Raw genomic sequence first — 19,435 nt, forward strand, 5'->3', positions numbered from 1 at the left:
AAATGTTAGACTTATTGAACAAAACCACCTGATGCCCATTTTAAGACAAACAATACACACTATGGATAATTACGGAAACACAACTAAAGAATATAACAAATAAATGCAACAGATCATGTGGCTCCTTTAAAGGTGCAGTGTGTAAATTTTAGCGGCATCTAGTTGTGAGGTTGCAGGGCCGGAGTGGGACTCATTTTCAGCCCTGGAGTTTCATGCCTTAGACCGGCCCACTTTAGTTCACGACTGACTATTAAAATAATATCTTTAAACCCTCAGTACTATAAGTCTGCAGTAGTGCACTGTTCTCTGCAGCCTTGCAATTCACTGTATTTTTCAAATCATATTCTGTGCAAATGCAGTAAACAATTATAATTTTGGCCATAATCATGCACCCCTACCATAAGACCATAATATTACTAAAGTAAACTTATTCAAAAACTAAAGGAAACAAATGTGTTTGTGTTTTCCTCTATATTTCTATTTCTAAAAAATTGTGAGTCTTGAGATTAACTGCTGGGTTGATAACGTTTGGAAACCCCTGATATACAATACACAAGCAAGATTTATCAAGCATGCATTGGAAACAAATGGAAAAAATCTGTATCTTTTTTAGTACTTAGATCATGTCTATTGCTAAATAATGTAGGCCTACATTGTGTTAAAAAAAAGAAAACATCATGGATATACTTTTTTTTTTCAAATAAACTAATGAGTTTTGCATCAAATAGATTTTTGTTCCTCTTGCAATAAACGATGAATAATGACTATTCAATTCATCTATGACTTGGATAAAAAAATACGTTTTGTAAATTCTTTTCCTTTTAGAGGCCAGCCCGTTTGTATTAAGACGCGCTCAAGTTTATTTAAAATATAATAGACGCGCGGCCGGCAAGCGCACTCAAAAGACGCGCTCAAGTTCATTTAAAATATAGATGCGCGGCCGGCAAGCGCACTCAAAAGACGCGCTCAAGTTTATTTTAAATATAGATGCGCGGCCGGCAAGCGCACTCAAAAGACGCGCTCAAGTTTATTTTAAATATAGATGCGCGGCCGGCGAGCGCACTCAAAATAGGCGCTCAAGTTTATTTAAAATATAATAGACGCGCGGCCGGTGTTGTGTCGAACTCAGTTCCCCCTATGTTTCCCTTTAGTGTAGTGCTTTTATAGCGTTTTCATCACGTTACATTTAGAAAGATTAAAGATTTGAATTGGTTATACTAAATATATATATATATTTTATAATACAATTTATTAAATATTTCATACATTTGACAGTTTTCTATTAGGGTATTTCTTTTAAAATATAGCCTGTCTTTTTCTTTTTTCTTTTCTTTACTGATTGTTTTAAAAATGTAATGTTTGCATACATAATTAAATAAATATTATACATATAATATGATTCATACTGTAAAAATAATTGACTTACCATTAAGAACAATACAGATACATTACAGAAATGCACACATATACATCTCAGTAGCCATTAAAACTTTAAATATATAAATAATAAAACATACAACGTGATAAAAGCGCCATAAAAACACTACACTGAAGGGAAAAATAGGGGGAACATAGGGGGAACAGACTTCGACACAACACCGGCAAGCGCACTCAAAAGACGCGCTCAAGTTCATTTAAAATATAGACGTGCGGCCGGCAAGCGCACTCAAAAGACGCGCTCAAGTTTATTTTAAATATAGACGCGCGGCCGGTAAGTGCACTCAATATAGACGCGTCTGAAACAAAACTCGTGTTCAAGTAAGCGCTTTGAAAACCAGAAGACAGCGGCACGTCCTGCGTTTCCCATGCGTTTAAGATGTCAATGAACCCTAATGCAAGAATTCTTCCAATAAGTGGTCGGGACTCGGGACACAATCAACTTGTGCATAAAGCGGGGGGAACATCTCTCACCCGCAAATACGCGTCATCCCGGTGGCATGACAACACCGGCCCTCGTGGCCAAAAAAACAGACCGGCCCACCGGGAATCCTCCCTGTTCTCCCTATGGCCAATCCGGGCCTGTGAGGTTGCAAATTGCAACCAACGGATTAGTCCACGGCTCACCCTTCGCTTTTGAAACACAGAGAAGCTACGGTAGCTGCCACCAGACAAACATGTCATCGTCAGAGACAACGTAGTAAAAAAATTGTCCTTTAAGGGCTTCTGTATAAAAATGGCAGCACAAAATGGTGACTTCCATGTAAGACGACCCTTGGTGTATGTAGATAAAAAGGTCTCATTCTAAGGTAATAAACACATAACGGTTCATTATGAAAGGTCTTTATACACCCCTTATAACATAGGTTTGTATATTATTTTGCATTTCTGTCAAAAGATCCCTCCAAAAACCACACACTGCACCTTTAAATAAGAACACATGAAGTGCTATAATACATACTGCAGCTTGCAGAACCTGAGGTTGGTCTCTTTCTACAGTCTACCAAATAAAATATATTCTTGTGTCATGTGATTCAGTCTCATGTAATTATCATGTTAAAATAATCATGGAGTGGTCTTGAGTACAGCTGTCTCCTCTTCACAACAAAAATGAATTTTAACACCGATTTAAATTAATCAGAAAACAAACGAATAGCCCTGAATAATGAAGTACCGGTGCTGTTAAAAAAAACAATTTGAACTACTGTGTGAAAACGATTTATTTTTACTGGAATTACTTTTACTGTGTATAGCTTCATTTGTTTATTTTTCCAAATGCCAATTCAGCATATATAGCTATATTCAAGGCAAGAACCAGTTAATCGATACACAAATTAATCTATACATTTTGAGGAAGAGCAATTAAAATTTTTTTGACTTTGGACTGTGGGAGAAAACCGAAGAACCTGGAGTAAACCCACGCTTACTGAGAGACCCAGCCGAGGGTCGAACCGGGTACGTTCTTGCTGTGAGGCAATCGTGCTAAACACAGAGCAGCGCACTGTATAGAATATGTATTATTAAATGTATTGGGGCGGTTTCCCGGACAGGGATTAGACTAGTCCTAGACTTAAACACTTGTAAGAGCTCTCCAAACTGAAAACAACTTGCACTGACATTTCTTAAAATACATCAGTGCCCTTTGTTTTACCTCGAAATGCAGACAGGTAATGTTTTTAGTAAGGCATGTTTGTTAAAACTAGTTATATTTCCTAATTAAACTAAGGCCTAGTCCTGGATTAAGCTAATCCTGGTCCGGGAAACCGCCCCATTATGTATTGAATGAAATCAAAATCAAAATCAAATAAACATCATGAGTCGCAAGAACAAGCAAATTATTTTGTTTAAAAATCAAATAATTTATTTATAATTTTTAAACCAGGTCTGTTGTCCACTTGAAAACAAAGAAACTTCGCTAGACATTTTGAAAGTGGGAGAAGAAGGGGTGGAGAAAAATGTCATCAACATGCAAACAGTTTCTCCTCTCCCCAACAGAATGGATCCAAGTTGAGGTGCAGGTCACGCTTGTCCAGATCATCAGTTGAAAGTACAAGAGCAACACCAACTACAACGTAAATTTCACCTTTTGAGATGGTGAGAGAGTTAGCCACAAGTGCAGATTCAAAATGAGTCCCCTTATAGAATGATTCCCCGATGCAGTCTGAAGTCTGTCAAATTAGCGTCCACGTCATCTTACCCAGCTAGAACCTGCCAGCTGATCATTACGGTAATAATGTTTATGGACCTTTGTGGTTTATTACTGTAAGCAGCCCATCAAAGTCAAAAAATGGCAGTGCAAAAACCATGATCAGAGTCATGCCAACTACAATTTTAAAAAAGAAGCAATCAACCCATATGGGTAGCAAAGGATGGCAAATGACTGGTAGCCAAAAAAGCACTACAGTCTGTCTAGGTTGGCATCTGGTGACAAATTTGTAATCGAATTTACTTAACATTAAACTTACATCTGCCATCTAATATTTGAGATGGTAGCAAATCAAGCTTGCCTTTCAATTTACAGAAGTCCATAAATGAAATACAAACAAGGATTTAAATGGCTCTAAATTATACTGTGGTTTATAACAACCACTGGGTCCTTAAAAGACGGACAGAAAGAAACCAAACTGAACAGAAACCAAACATCTGAGCCAAACTGGCATGTTCAGGGTTTTCTGTGGGGATGCGAAAGATGTACTACAATTGGGCTAAAAAAACTAAATCGAAACAAAACAGAAAACAATCAAAGATGCATAAATTTCTCTCAATCATCCATCAGCAAAACCGGTGAATGCAATTTATATAGCAACATGTTCATTTTTATCAACAATGGAGCACAGCAGCTCTGTGGGGGAAAACTTCAATGATAATTCAAAAACGACACAAAGCAAATGTCCATATGTACATTAAGCAAATCAAAAACCTGTTTCCCACTCAAACCAGAAAAAAAAACAAATGCAATGGTTTCCAAGAACTCATGAGCCAGCAGCAAAGCAACAAGGGGTCCATGGGCAATGAATGGAAACACAAACTAATAATTTTCTTTGACATAGACACATACTTTACAATGCGGGTGAGTGATGGTACAACCTGCCACAGCACACTACTGTTAAATACAATCCAATAAAAACATCTAGAACCACCTTCATTTTCCACCCTTTACAGAGAAATTTTACATTTTTAAATTTAAAATGTTGTGTTGCAAATGATCAATAGACCTCAATCTTTTCACGTCTCATAAACCAGGCCCAATCGTGTATCTTGTATCCAATAAGCATGTTTACTATTTAGCACTATAGAACTGAGCTGGTAAGATCTATATGCTGCCCCCTACTGTTTAACTAAGGCAGTGGCACAAAAGGGAATTTCACCCGTTTAAATCAGTGCAAAAATGAGAAGTGCATCAGTTTGAGGTTTATTTGTCTTGATTTAAGTCAGCATAATGTGAGTAACTGTACTTGCGACAAATGAGTTTGGGCAAAACAATTAGCAATGCAAATACTAAAAAAACGGTTTATGGTCTCTGGCTGTTGTGATGCATCCAGATTCTTAGCTATGGATTATAAACACTGTTGTAAAAATGACTGAAAATGAATTGGGAATACTTAATTTGAGGCGATTGGCTGATCTGTTAATTCACTTTTGTTCAGCTACTGTTGGTGATGACAAATTTTTCATCTAAGTAGCATAAATTGAATTAAACAATTGCCTCCAAACACACACAAAAATATCCACACAATTCAGCATGGCATACTAATTTGACTGCCTTAAAAGAGCAGAGACAACATCCACACGGTTTCGCCGTTAACATGTTCGCATATTTGCGTTCGCTAGTTTGACTTGTAGAAGTCACGTCGCTTTGATCAAGCTTCTAAAGTGGACAGAGCTCTGCTCAGTGTTTTCCAAAACATAAAATAAACACGTAAAATAAACCACAGACCCCCATATGCACAAAAAAACAATGCAAAGCAACAGGCTCCAATACAATCACAACCTGCAATGCTCCCGTGCACCCTCATTTAGAAGATAAACAATAGTAAAACAAAAAAAAAAGAGATTGATTCGAGAGTAGTTCTCGTTGAGTCGGCTTAAACGCATCTCCATCCTGGTTTGTGATTGTTTATAAAAAATTAAACAACAGATGTGTGGTGCATTCTTTGCTTTCGTTTTCGCCGACACCGTCGAACCGTTCTTCCCGGTCTCCAACGCCTGACGCAAATACGCAAGGCTATCGACGCCTGATGGCAGATCCACCACACTTTCCTTTTCACTGTCACTGTAATATTAGTACCCAACTTTCTCTGTATTCATGTTTTTCTTTTTTGCAATAATCTCTCTTTGTTTCGCACAAAACGTTCGTAAAACACTTTATTATGATTTGTAGAATTGTCCCTCAGAGTTTCCCCTCCGTGGCTCAGCAAAGGTTGAGTGTCTTGTCAGGGGAAGCAGATGATCTGAGCCGTAGGTGGGCTAGGGCTGAGGAAGAGGATGCCAGAGGGATGAAGAAAGACTTAAGGAACCCATTAGCTTGATTTAGCGAAGCCAGAGTTTGAGCCGAAGTGCGTCCACTCCGTTTAAATAATATCTAAACAGACGCTTGTCCCTGACAAAGCCCAGATTCTCATAGAGCTTCAGGGCTGATTTGTTGGTGATCTCGGTCTCCAGCACAACCTGAAGATGGATACAAACACACACAAACATTAGGTGCAAAGTGCAGATTTTAATCTTAACTGTAAAGACTGTAAAGCAAGTGTGAAGGAATACAGATGATGGGCAGTGTTTGGAATGGAATACTACCAGATTTTCCTTTTTAGAAATACATTGCAAATTTTTCTATATGTATTACATGAATAACCTATGACGAAAGCTGTGTCCCAATTCAAAGGCTGCGACCTTCTAAGGACGTATTTTAAGACCGATTGCGGCAGCGCGACTTGATGCTAGTAAGGCTGTCCCAAATCAAAGGATGCTTAGAATGAAGCCTCAAAATGCGTCCTTATTTCTCCACGCTGTTTGGGATAGAACAAATGTATACTTAACAGCCGAGGCTATCCCAAGATTCATTGCGCGCCTGCAACGGCTGCATATTACGGCTGGATATTCTAAAATAAACAATTAAAACCATTATTAAATAAAAGTGTGTATTTATCAGAAAACATTTTTCTTGTCACTGTTTTAGTATTATAAGTTACATTTTGTGTTAAAATTATTCTTTTTGTGTTGCGTATATTTCTATGATTGATTAATCTGATATACTGTTGAATAGTTTAATCTACATCGTGTCATACTTTCTAAAATAAATTAAAAATGTTTTGATTTCATATTTATTTTAATAAGTCAGATACGTCTCCGCTGTGTCCTGCTGACAGGCACGGTGGGAGCGTGCAGCAGGTGACACCAATTATGGGTCCTCCGAAGGTTAGACCGTTTCATTTCAGTTCTCTTTACGAACTTCTGATGCTGCGTTTACACCAGCCGCGGTAGAGGCGTCAAGCACGAGTGATTTCAATGTTAAGTCAATAGCCTCTTCCACACAGTAATTCTGGTAAATTACCATGAATTTACCAGAATGAATTTACCAGTAAATACAAAAATGTGCTGTTCAACATTTTGGCGTTCCGTTATTTTACCAGTAAGACATCATTCACACATCAGTATCAAAATACCGGTAAATTCGTTGAGAAAGCGGAAGTACCTGTAGCACGCGGCGAGCTCAGTGTTGTATTTGTAAACAATCCACGTCGTTCATATCCACGGTACGCATTTTGTTGTTTTCACGTCTGTGGTAAACAGTCGCGAAGTTGCTCATGACCAAACAACATTGAATGAGACGACGTCAAACCGAAAATGCGTTTTTAACAACACTACTGTTTGCACGTTAGGCTTCACAGAGGACGTGCTAAGGACGTCGGCAATTCGGCGGTAAGCTGTTTTAAACAACTTTTGTGAAGAAATGTGAACGTAAACTTCAGGTGTGCTCAACTTTCAAGCAGCATGTGTGTGGAAAATGTCCGTAAACAGTGCGGGGGTAAACGCGTCATCTGTATTAAAGCGCTATGATTGGCCCGAAGCTGTCAGCACGGTCTGACGTCGTCCGTTCTAAATGCCGGTAATCCTATAATTTTCGTTCACACATAACGCTTACCGGTAAATTACTGGTAATCTTACAACCTGTCTTACTGGTAAATTGGGAGCACTGATTTACCGTAAAGGTTCTGTTCACACATGATCTGTTAACTGCAATTTACCAGTAAATTACCACATAATAGACTGTATGTGTGAAAGGGACTAATGTGTCTTGCGGCGCAGATGAGGCTTTTGGCACAGTACACGCAATTCCACCTTATGCGCGTGTCTAGTTCGCGTGAATGGCACAAATTGAGCGTATGGCGTGGTACACGTGAACGGTGCTTTTTGTGCATTTTGCGTTTGACGCAAATTTGCGACTGACGGCCGAGTTGAAAAATTTGAACTTTGCCGGATTTTCGCGCCGCGTTAACCAAATAGGAGCCTGCTTGCTGCTGTGGCGGCAGCCCCGCCCAGAGTCATTCATTCAGCATGAAGGCTTGATATTTTCCGTAGGCAGTCACCCGGTGCTATACGACACAAGTTCTTGTTTCTATTGAGACAGAAAAAAAAAGACCTCGCTTGGAAGAGTGTCAGTGAGGGCATTGGGCAACCTGGTAAGTTGTAAATACTAAGGGTGTCACGATTTCGATTTTAAATCGTAATCGTTTGAAATTAAGTCACACCCTCAAACTTCGAATTAAAAAATGGGATCGTCGATGCTGCCACACCCCCATGTCACGTCCAGTCGGCTTGCCAAGCGGGGGAAAAACTCAGAGATTTATATTTTAAACACGAGGGATGTATTGCTACAACTCCTTGAAATGCATATCATAAACAGTATTACTACCCAGTGATCTGACTTCGGACAGAGCACAGCTATCGGCAACGTGCATGAGATTGAGAAAGGCGCCAAGATGCAGCGGGTTATATTTTAAACAAAAGGGATAGTTTGCCTCAGCTCGCATGAAACGCAAAAAAAACTGAACAAATATCTAAGGAATACGACTTTAGTTTATGTTCAGACTTCGAACAGATGCGAGACCGCGTGCACGTGAGACAGAGAGAAGCGCAGCAGCTTATGACGCGCTGGATTTATTTAAGATGTTAGGCGTCCAAGACGCACGCACTAAGTCCATGTGCATGCAAGAAGGAATCCTACAAGCTTTCTTTGCGTAAAGTGAAGCCCACAAACCCCCATGCGAGGAAAAGCACGCAATGTGCATGTTAATGTGAAACTATAATAATAATAATAAAAATAAATAATAAATAATAATGGACATAGCGTTTTTATCTTTCAAAAAAAGGGGAAAAAAAATATCGAGAATCGAATCAAATCGTGACCTTAGAATCGAAAATGTAATCGAATCGAGGATTTGGAGAATCGTGACACCCCTAGTAAATACACATTTCACTTTTGAGTCACGTGGCTTTTTTTTTTTAGACCAGCGCTATTATTACCCCCATAGACCATTTTAAAAGATGTAAACAACACTGGTCCAGAAGCACTTCCTGTTTCCGTTTTTTAACACTAGATAAACGTTGGGATAAAATAAACCAACAGAACATATAAACCTGAATTAAATGAAGTTAAACAAACATTTTAAAGATAATAATATATGTGAAATAAAAAAATAACTGTCACAAACTGTAACAGGAAGTGTTTCTGGACCAGTGTTGTTTACATCATTTGAACTGGTCTATAGTAAGGTGTCCAAATACAAACCGGTAACTCTCCCAATAAATGCACAATCAACATCAGCCATCCTGCAAACAGACAACCGCATAGCACTTGCCCCTCCCACAAGAAGCGGATTTTGCCTCTGACGTGCGTCAAATACTTGATTTTCTGCGCATCTACTTCACTCTAGACGCGTGTATGCATTCAAACTGTTCAAGCTGCAAACTAGGCGCGGTAGACGCGATTTTGATGCCTGAAACGCAGTTGGTCTTAACACAGCATGAGGCTGCCACCTTGAAAGACTCACCTTTTAAGGTCGCATGCTTATAAGGTCGCAGCCCTTGAATTAGGACACAGCTAGAATCTGCAGTGTACAAATTAATTACATTCTATCTATTACCGTATTTCAGAATGCAGTAAAAATGTTGGGTAGTGACAAAACATAACAACATAGTACAGTTAAGGTATTATTACTAAACCCATAAGGAAAATCAGGACTGAATAATTATGTTACGTTTTAGATAACGTGGCATGAAAATAGCACTGACATTACATGTTCGCAAAGTATAACTGTATATTTCGCAATAATCAATTTTTGTACGTACGTTAACGAAGACATCTACCAAGAAGTATGCAGTAGGGTAATATCTTTCCATTCCAAACATAAGAGGGTTATGAGGTCTTATGAAGTCATAGCTAGATTACTCTCTCACCTCATCGCAATCCCCTTCCACCATGGCATAGATGGCCTTTTTTACCAAGTTTGTGCCTAACAAAAGCAAAAGTAAAGCTTTTGAACATTTAATTTTTTTAATAAATAATCAATAAATCATGGTATATAATGCAATTTAATACAGTGGTTGGAATAGAAAACAGATGCGGAATGATTTCTAACAAAGTAAAAAGCAAACCTTCTAGTTACATATGACAGTAAATGACAGCACTGTACATGAACTGACAGTAAAGCTTATACCCATTTTCCCAAAAACATACATAATATAAAGTGACAAAATGTTAAATGTGCTCTAATTTGTATGCTGCTTTGAATAAAAAAGTAAAAACCATTAAAAAAATTAACATATGTAAATTTGAAATAATGAGATGATGCCTGTTACTATTTGGAGACATTGGCTACTGTGTTTTAGCGGTCACCTACGTGCCAATGCCTTTCCTGCGAAATTTGGAGTCCACGGCGAGCATGGCAATGTATCCACGACGAAACATCTTCTTATGCATGTCTAGCTTACATACAATGGCACCAACACAGTCTTTTTCAACCATGGCCTGTGACACACCAGAAGGAAAGAGTCAACATGACAGTGCAATAAGCTTATTTTACTTGCTGAAAAGCATTAGGTGACACATCCTCCATCCTAGTCTTGATTTAAAATAATCACACCAGCCAGACTTATAAAGACACTTATGTATCACAGTCTTTATATGGTAAATTAAGTGGAACTATGGTATGAGACCAAGTAAGAATAACCATGGCTGCCACAGATAGCATAGATGGCTTCACGTTGCAATGGTTAGTTCAATGCCCCTATGACAATCTATCATAACTGATTATTGTATCAGATGGTTTAATATGGTATTTACATATCCCACAAGAATACCATCATAGTCATACTACCATGTTTAATGTCCAAACAAATTGTATTCCAAGGTACCATTTCCATCTCCCTAATAGTTTATTTGGGTGAATTTATAATTGTTACTTGAATACATGAAATACCATGGCATCATTCAGTACTAGTTAAGAAATTGTCACATTAATAAGGGCTAATCTTTTTAAATTAGACATGACTGACCAGGCAAAAATTTTGGCAATATGATATTTAAGTTAACATGGTGGCATTTGGGGCAACAAATGTACAGTAGTAGTATCAACATGTTTCATTAAATATAGTAATGTTGTCATACATCAGTTTCTGCACATTTACTACGATCACGTTGGGATTGGTTAAAATTAGCTCACTAAAAGTAATAACCCTTATATTATTTCAAATGTATTCAATAAAACCACGACGTTTCGTCAGACTATGGTACTACCACACACACACATTAACGCAACATGGTAATAACATTGTTCTCGTATTTTTGAATACTGTGGTATAACAATAAAGCACCATGCTATTAGCATCTGATGCCGTTAATGTATCGTGGTACGTTTTGCGAGAGGACTACGCATACTGCACGTGCCTTGATAACACGACAGATGGCTGATCTCTTCAGCACGACGAGAAATAACAGAATGACATGATACATACCAGAAAGCAGAGCTGAGGCCAGTTGTGAATAAAGTACCTATAGGTGTATATGGAGTAGGGCTCAGACAAGTCTTTAGTAATAAGGCGGATAATATCAGGCATCTGTAGCTCAGACTCGTATCTCACGTATCTGATGGACTCGTCGTGTTCTTCCAGCGCGAGTCTCGACATCTCCGCGACCGGAGAGCTGTCAGTGGCCGCCGCATGCTCTACTCCAGCGCCGTGCGGGCCCGGGCCTGGCTCGACCCCGTCCATCGCCACTTGACCCTGATCTTTAGAGCCAGTCCTGCTACTTACACCACTCTCCGGTTGACAAGAACCGCACTCCGTTATAGCCATACCATCAGTGCAATTTATCCCGTTGTTCGGCGGCGGCTGGTTCTGTGATTTATCGATACAACGTTTACTTCTCGAACAATTGTTTTTCTCCGTATAATCGCCTTGTGTTTCACCGGTGCCGCCCAAATGATGATCAGAAGCGCCGGTTTGATTGTCGGTCGCCCGGTGTTGGACGTGGTTCTGGAGGTGAGTGTGGTTGCACTGGACTCCGTTCAGCTGGGCTGAGTGAAACTGGGCGCCTGATGCGTTGGGATGCATGTTGTTCTGGTTGGATTTAACGATCGTCTTGTGGTCGTTGGCGTGCTGGTATGGTCCTGGGCCGGGGGTGATGATGTCCAGTCCCCCATCGTTCCCCAGTAAGGTGCAGCCGTCCACGGGCAGTGATGTGATCTCGCTCGGGGATGAAGGCAGTGCGTTAGGCCCAGGCGGCACTTCAGCCATTCCACTGCATACAGTTAATATGATGAGAGAAACGGGGTCGGAATCGGCCTCTCACAGCTAACGACGGCAAAGACAGTCGTCCGTCCGGCTGCTGGTATCCGATAACTGTAGAAATAAAAGAAAGTTCGTGGACTATCTCGTGTCTGTTCCTGCCATTACTCAGTACACTCCACACTGGCCTATTATCTGCCGTAAAGCTGAGCGGGTGATTTACGACACTGTGTTAAAGCGCGTTACAGTAAGGATGATGGGAAATGTAGTTTTATTATTGTGTTTCCAGAATATTAGTCTAATTGTCTGACTCACTTTTGATTTTAAAAAATATATTTTATTTAAATGAATGTTTGCTGTAATATCTATACACATTTACATTAAAATATTTTTAATTTCAGTCTGGTCTAACTAAATCCATTTTTAAAGAAAAGCCACTAGATGGACCTATTCATCCAATTATTTGCTTTGTGTGCCCAATTGGACTCCACGTCTTCAAGATTAATACTTTATACTGTATTCATTATATTTATAAAGTTTTGTAAATAAATTATCAACAGACTAGGCAACATTATTAAACATTTGTGATGATAGTCAAACAGGGCTGTTCAAAAGTTACATGTGCTAGGTGTTTAATTTTTTATCCTCATTTTTTAATTTTTTTATACACAATTTGTACAGGGTTCCTGCTATTTCATCACAATTCGGAACCTATAGAATTTTCAAATAGAATTTTAAGGCAAAACAAAAAATCTAATAGTTCTCAATATCTTGACAATTACACAGCAAAAAGTCCAGTGTTAAATGAACTCTCACAGAGGCGTCAAGCGCAAATGATTTCAATGTACAACAAACACACGGATTGAAGGCAAGAGTTACTTCCTGGGATTGGTGATGTAGACAAGACCGACATTATCATAATTCCTCCTGCTTTGGACTCACAGCCTGTAAGTTAACTCCTGTTAGCAACCGAATCTTTCAAACATGGTAAGGAGCATCATGTCAGAGGTATTCACGCCAATCACAACATACAGATTAGCTGGCCAATCAGGGACACAGAGCTTTTCAAATCCATGCTTCAGGAAGAGAGTGATATCTGTAGCTACAAAAATGTACGGTATGTGAAAAATGTGTTTTTTAAACATAAACCACGCAAACACATTGTGTTATACGAAATACGCAAAATAACGTTGTTTTAGCAATGAAATAGGTGCTCTTTAAAACTAGATCAGAGTTTCTTTGACTTAAAAAAGTTTTAAATGGGTCATATGATATTATGATGGTTTTTAAGATGTGAAATACGTTTTTGGTGTCCCCAGAGTGTATATGTGATGTTTTATTTCAAAATATCCCACAGATAATTTATTATAACATGTTAAAATTTCCACTTTATATGTGCATGCAAAAATTATAATGCAAATGAGTTAATGAAATGCAAACACTGATCGCAATGATGGTGACTTAAATTAAACAGCCTTAAAACAAACTCTACAAGTAAGATGTAAAATGCAATTTTAGGTTTCAAACAGAGATGGTGAAAAAAAGAATAAAGTTACAGATTGCATTATATGAGCTTTTTTTTTTACGGTTTTACTCACCATCCGATCTGTAGGACACGTGGAAACAGAAGACTGAAATGTGTAGGCAAAGTGTAATTACATCTCTAAGGAGTTGGGTTAAAACCGGCATGATTAACTCCAACTCTAAACAACAATTTACTCTAATTTACTCTTTAGGTGTTGAATTCAACTCTCTAATTTTTGCTGTGTATGTGAACCAATAAAATGCATTATGTAGAACATAAACATGAATTTAAAGAAACAAAAAATGCGTTTCCAGTTGAGCTACAGAAACATTTAACTGTCCAGCAAGAAAATATTTATTAAAGATGCACCGGTATGAACATTTTCCAATGATGGCAATTATTTTTACTGATGTGATATCGGTCGATACCGGTGCTGATACCTACAGGTTTGTGCTTATATTAATTTACATTAACCAAATACTGAAGATTAAATTTTCTGAATGTTATTCATTCATATAATGACCATTAAAGAGGTAATTTCACAATACTTTTTTAGATGTCAAAAACATATTTTGTGTCCCAGAGCACGTCTGTGAAGTTCTAGCTCAAAATACCATATAGATAATTTATTATAACATGTTAAAATTGCCACTTTGTAAGTGTGAGCAAAAATGTGCCATTTTGGGTGTGTCTTTTAAAATGCAAATGAGCTGATCTTTGCATTAAATGGCAATGTCGTGGTTGGATAGTGCAGATTAAGGGGCAGTACTATCCCCTTCTGACATCAAGAGGGGAGCCAAATTTCATGTTTGCAGAAAATGGTTTACCAAAACCAAGTTACTGGGTTGTTCTTTTTCACATTTTCTAGATTGATTCAAGCATTGGGGACCCAATTATAGCACTTAAAACATAGAAAAAGTCATATTTTCATGATATGTCTCCTTTAATATTGAACATCAAATGTTTCTTTACATTTTCTATACAGAACTCAATTCATTGCATTTCCCTTCTCTTTTGATTGATAGAATATATCGGCCATGACTATTGGCTGTTTTGAAATTATTGGCCGATAGCTGGCAGTGTAAAATATTGCTCTTTATGATCGATACCGATTATTGGCCAGTGCATTACATTTTTTTTTAAATAATCTGAATCCAGAGGCATTTAAATTACATTTACGTTTTTATCCAAAGCACCTTGCAGTGCTTTCAAGCTAAGTTGCATTATACATGTTCCATGGGAATCAAACCCGCAACAGTTGTGGTGTTAATGGAATGCTCTGCCAACTGAACTACATGAGCACTTACAGACAGATGCATACACAGTGGCGTGAACATTCTTAACTCTGTCTGCTGCCAAACAAATAAAGAGTATCTTATAGGAGACAGGCTCCAATGATAAGATTGATCATGATGTTCTGAAGAGAAAATCCTTGCGAGAATGCAGACCAGTCTACATTTCGCAAAGACATAGGCAGTCAGACATGGCAGACAATTAATCTCCCAGACAAAGATCTGCTTCAGTGGAGAGCTCTTATGTGGCTCCAGCTGAACTATTATCATCCTGCTGTCTTGTCTATTGAAATTGTCCTAATTGACAGCCAAACACAACTCACCAAAAGCTTAATTATATACGATTCATACATTTGCAGTATTGGCTGCATTTTGCTGGCCAGAAACATGCTGTTTGTGTTATGGAAGGAGAATATATACTTGTTTTTCTCTTAAGAAATAGAGATGAGTACTTAGTAAAAAAAAAAGCAATTGTCCTTGACTTTCTATTATAAAAATGAAGTGTGTGTTAGCTGTAAGGTGGATGACTGTTATTTTTAGGTCTCTGTTAACTGCTTTTGTTGGGGAGGAGAAAGTCCAAGACAGGCTTGAGTGGGACCTCTATATGGGTCACTTTGGAAACTAATTAAGAACCTCTTTGGATACCAGTCTGGTATTTCCCTTTAACAATCGCAGTCTCTCTCTCTTTCTCTCCCATCAGAATAAACTCTTTTCAAACTCATTAAACAAACACAGGACCAAAGTCCTCTTGTGTGTGAGCTCAAGGAGCCCCCATATAAACCAGCCAAACAGCTAACAGGGAAAACCAAAGCTTGAACACTTATAAAAACTCAAAGCCTATATCAAAAATAAAGGAAAAGTTAATTGATTTTTTATTCTTTGTACCTCTTATTAGAAAAGATAAGTTTAAAATGTATGCATTTAAAGCTTTTCTATATGTACAAAAGCGTCAATTATTCATTATGTGTCAGTACACAAAAATAAATTAATGCACGTACATAGGCAAAGACATAAACAATTTACATGATGTATTTCATTGAAAATTTAATATTTCATTTTGACGTACTGTATTAAAAGAGTCCATGCAGTCTATACTGTAAATGGAAGGTAACACTGTAGGATCTACGGTCATTTAACCCGATCCTTCTTTAACATCTGAAATAAACCTTGGTGTTCATTTATTAAGGCAACTGGTGCATTATTGAGTCACAATCTGTCACAATATCATGAGACCAGAGGAGACAGGAGCATCCCCTGTGTAGTTCCAGATGTAGTATTCTGAGGAGACCAGTTCTCGTGCTTAAAGAAAGAAAAATATTATAAAAATTACATTTTATGCCCATGAGCCATCTCCAGTACTTACATGTATCGAAATATACTCACTTGTGACAATGCGTGGTTTAGCAGACGAGTATACCTGCACCGAGTGCTGATCCACACAGCATCCAGATAAAGTTAAATCTTGGATACGAAAATAAAGCTGCAGAAGTATAGATTTTACATCTCTATTAGATCGTAAGATGAATTTAACCAAAATATCATCCTTGCAACAGAATAAAAAACTAAACTGGTTTTAAAATTAAGATAAACTAATAAAAAAATGAATAACTCTTATTGCTTCCTCACTTTTATATAAGTAGTGAGTCCTGTGCAGAGAGGATCTGTTGGTCCAGCAACAGTCCCTGAAAAATGAACAGTCCCCTCCAGCGATACTTCCCTAGACTTTGGAAACTTCTGACCTGAGGACAAAAGAAATGTGTTATATTTATGACATTTTTTTAAATAATTACCAACAAATTGAAATATTAAGAGTTGACGTGCCAAGGACCCAAACCAGCAGGTTCTTCTCTTTTGACACCTCAAGCTGTCCTGAGCTCACTTTGACCTCCACGTTGCCCATTAGGTTCCTGTGAAGAAGCATGCACTGATTTAATAATTGATGTAATCTACTATATATAAGCATGACAACACTGAACCTACTAAAGACATGATAATACACTATGCTATTCTGAACCACTAGCCAATTTTCAGATCTATTTCAGTTTGCATACAAATCTCTCCAAATGTGTCACTTAGCACATGTGGAGTATAAAAAATTACTTACAAAATTTTGCAATTAATTTATTAAGCTATGCAAGAATGTGAACATCTATTACCGGTTGAAAAAAGGAAGGTGTGCCTCACAGAACTCAAAACTATTTTTTACACTTTCGTGGAGTTTCAGGACCACATTAATCTTTAGATGATTCTCCTCTCCACTCAGCTGGTAGTAGCCAAGAATGGGTGGCACAGGTACCTAATAAATAGTTATTAGGCAGTTAAAAACACTTAGGTAGTAGTGTGTATATACCATTATATACAAAATACATATATTTAAAAACATTTAATAACCTATTTATAACAGGATATCTACCTGTGAGGTGTAACTGCATAGTCTAAAAAGCTCCAAAGGAGGTGAGAACGGGAACTTGTAAGGCCCTGAAAAGGCGGAGCCATCATTTTCCTCCACGCTGCAGGCGGTGAGGATGCTTGCGTCTACAGACGTCACACACGGATGGACAAGAATATCCTGCAGTGGCGAGCCATTTGGTGGAAGAGTGAGGGTGACCGTAACATTGGGCAAAACCCCTTCCACTTCACACTGATGCCAAGAGAAAACCAAATAAAATAGTAAATGTTAAGATATCTTAATATAACAAAAATCTGAACTGGTATTCTAAAAAAAGTTATTTGAAAAGGAAGGCCACTAACTTTACACATAACCATGCCGTACACATCCCACAGATCCTGTTGGGTACTCTTGCCATACTGCATGGACCTCACCTTCTCTGTAAGTGCCACACTTACTACAGCCCTTCCACGATGGACCCCGGCTTTCCAGGCTGGCTGCTTCTGAGCCCCCCCTGGGCTTGGAGCCACAGAAACAGGCATAGTTCCAGCTGACGGGGGAGTATCCAGCGGCCGTCCCAAAGGGCAAATCTGCAAAATCACCGAAGGAAGGGCTGCCAAACGGGACGCTAGCACATCAGGCTCTGGTAGTTTACCTCCAGGCCCACAGAGGAAATCCTGCAGGCCTGACAACAGAGCTAAGCCCTGGGAGACTGAGGCCAGGCTGGGGAGAGGTGGCCGGGGCTCAGGAGGGGCTTCCACGAGAGGAAGGCAGGCTAAGATTAAAGCTCCTTGAGTGACAGTAAGCACAGGCCAGAGGGTTCTCCCTCCCAGGCCATCCACATGGAGCTCCACAGCTGGTGAACGCTGTTGATGGGCACAGTCATCCCGTATGTCTACGTAAGGTTTGTCAGCATCCACCTGCCCTAATTCTGTCAGCAGAAGCTGAGGTAAAACACAGTCCTCTGGAACAGCCACATATTGAGCTCCAGCCAAAGATTTGGCACGAAACTCTACTGTTGGGTACCGTCTAAAAAACCAAACAAATTACAATAAGGAGGCAAACCTTCTGTGCTGTCATAAATGTTTGGAGTCAGCAAGTCTACACCAGTGAGCATGTGATCATTACTAAAAAAAATAAAAGTAAAATTGCTATGTCTGAAACATCATACTTATACTACCTATAATATATAATAATATTATTAATATTTTACGACCCACAATGCAGTGTGGTCAACTTAACCTCCCATTAGAAGTTTATCAACCATACTTTTTTATTGGGCTGCACTGTTTTTATTTAGTGAAGTTGTGTCGATTATTAGTTAAAATGTCTTTCATCTGATCAAGTAATTAATAAAAATAGTTCTGAAAATAAAAAGTCATGTGCACTGCATTAAAAAAATCAACAAATTTCATATAGTATTCATACAGCATATAGTATGGGTAGTATGGTAGTATGCTATTTGAACACAGCCACTTATCACTTTAAAAATTGCAAATAGTGCACTATTCTATTTCAAATATGGTGAATGGCAGAGACAGCGAGCTTACCTGGAAAACCGCACTTTTCCAGATTCACCCTTCTCGTGAGAGACAACCCACAATGCTCGTATACTCATTGACGCTGCTGTCTGTCTGGTTTATCTGTACGAGACTGTGACTATTATAAAAGTGCAAGCATCTAGCGAAGTATGCGATAAACGTATTATTAAATAACGCCAGTAATTATATCATACCTAGAATAATCATTATTCATAATTCTACACTGAGTTGCCAATATAGATTGTCAAGAAACATGTTAAATATGTAAAATACACCGGATAGAGGAACGCTTCTCTCATCTGACAGCCATGTCTTCCTGTTTTCAGACATCATGTGACATTTTGGGGCGTGGCCGCGTCGTGATCGAAGCTGGCAGAGCTGATGTGAGATCAGCCTTAACAAAACTGACTGGTTTAGAAGACGGTCAAATGAAACCTAAAAACTGATTCGAGACCCGTTCGCAAGC

At 38.6% G+C, this 19,435-nt stretch overlaps 2 protein-coding genes across 2 annotated transcripts; both read right to left on the reverse strand.

Annotated features, from left to right (window-relative positions):
- Positions 1 to 3,272: 3,272 nt before the first annotated feature.
- Positions 3,273 to 12,444, reverse strand: LOC141365326 (uncharacterized). Its single transcript, XM_073869545.1, has 4 exons — positions 11,452 to 12,444; positions 10,342 to 10,465; positions 9,895 to 9,950; positions 3,273 to 6,105 (listed from the first exon to the last, which is right to left on the reverse strand). Exons 1-4 carry the CDS (start codon positions 12,229 to 12,231, stop codon positions 5,968 to 5,970), a joined length of 1,098 nt encoding a protein of 365 aa, XP_073725646.1. The 5' UTR covers positions 12,232 to 12,444; the 3' UTR covers positions 3,273 to 5,967.
- Positions 12,445 to 15,888: 3,444 nt separating this feature from the next.
- LOC129417499 (AP-5 complex subunit mu-1) lies at positions 15,889 to 19,342 on the reverse strand. The gene is made up of 8 exons (XM_055172212.2): positions 18,979 to 19,342; positions 17,791 to 18,457; positions 17,453 to 17,680; positions 17,196 to 17,335; positions 16,861 to 16,946; positions 16,666 to 16,778; positions 16,423 to 16,519; positions 15,889 to 16,338 (listed from the first exon to the last, which is right to left on the reverse strand). Exons 1-8 carry the CDS (start codon positions 19,044 to 19,046, stop codon positions 16,256 to 16,258), a joined length of 1,482 nt encoding a protein of 493 aa, XP_055028187.2. The 5' UTR covers positions 19,047 to 19,342; the 3' UTR covers positions 15,889 to 16,255.
- Positions 19,343 to 19,435: the final 93 nt, after the last annotated feature.

Source organism: Misgurnus anguillicaudatus, chromosome 7 (assembly GCF_027580225.2).
Source record: "Misgurnus anguillicaudatus chromosome 7, ASM2758022v2, whole genome shotgun sequence".
In the NCBI taxonomy this organism is placed as follows: Eukaryota; Metazoa; Chordata; class Actinopteri; order Cypriniformes; family Cobitidae; genus Misgurnus; species Misgurnus anguillicaudatus.

Excerpts from the sequence above, each read along its gene's own strand:
- LOC141365326 (XM_073869545.1), bottom strand. The coding sequence starts at position 12,231 with ATGGCTGAAGTGCCGCCTGGGCCTAACGCACTGCCTTCATCCCCGAGC. Across the intron at positions 10,466-11,451 it reads GGCCTCAGCTCTGCTTTCTG|GCCATGGTTGAAAAAGACTG; the intron begins GTATGTATCATG and ends GGTGTGTCACAG. Across the intron at positions 6,106-9,894 it reads TGGAAGGGGATTGCGATGAG|GTTGTGCTGGAGACCGAGAT; the intron begins GTGAGAGAGTAA and ends ATCCATCTTCAG.
- LOC129417499 (XM_055172212.2), bottom strand. The coding sequence starts at position 19,046 with ATGAGTATACGAGCATTGTGGGTTGTCTCTCACGAGAAGGGTGAATCT. Across the intron at positions 18,458-18,978 it reads GGAAAAGTGCGGTTTTCCAG|ACGGTACCCAACAGTAGAGT; the intron begins GTAAGCTCGCTG and ends TTGGTTTTTTAG. Across the intron at positions 16,947-17,195 it reads CACCTTCCTTTTTTCAACCG|GAACCTAATGGGCAACGTGG; the intron begins GTAATAGATGTT and ends GCTTCTTCACAG.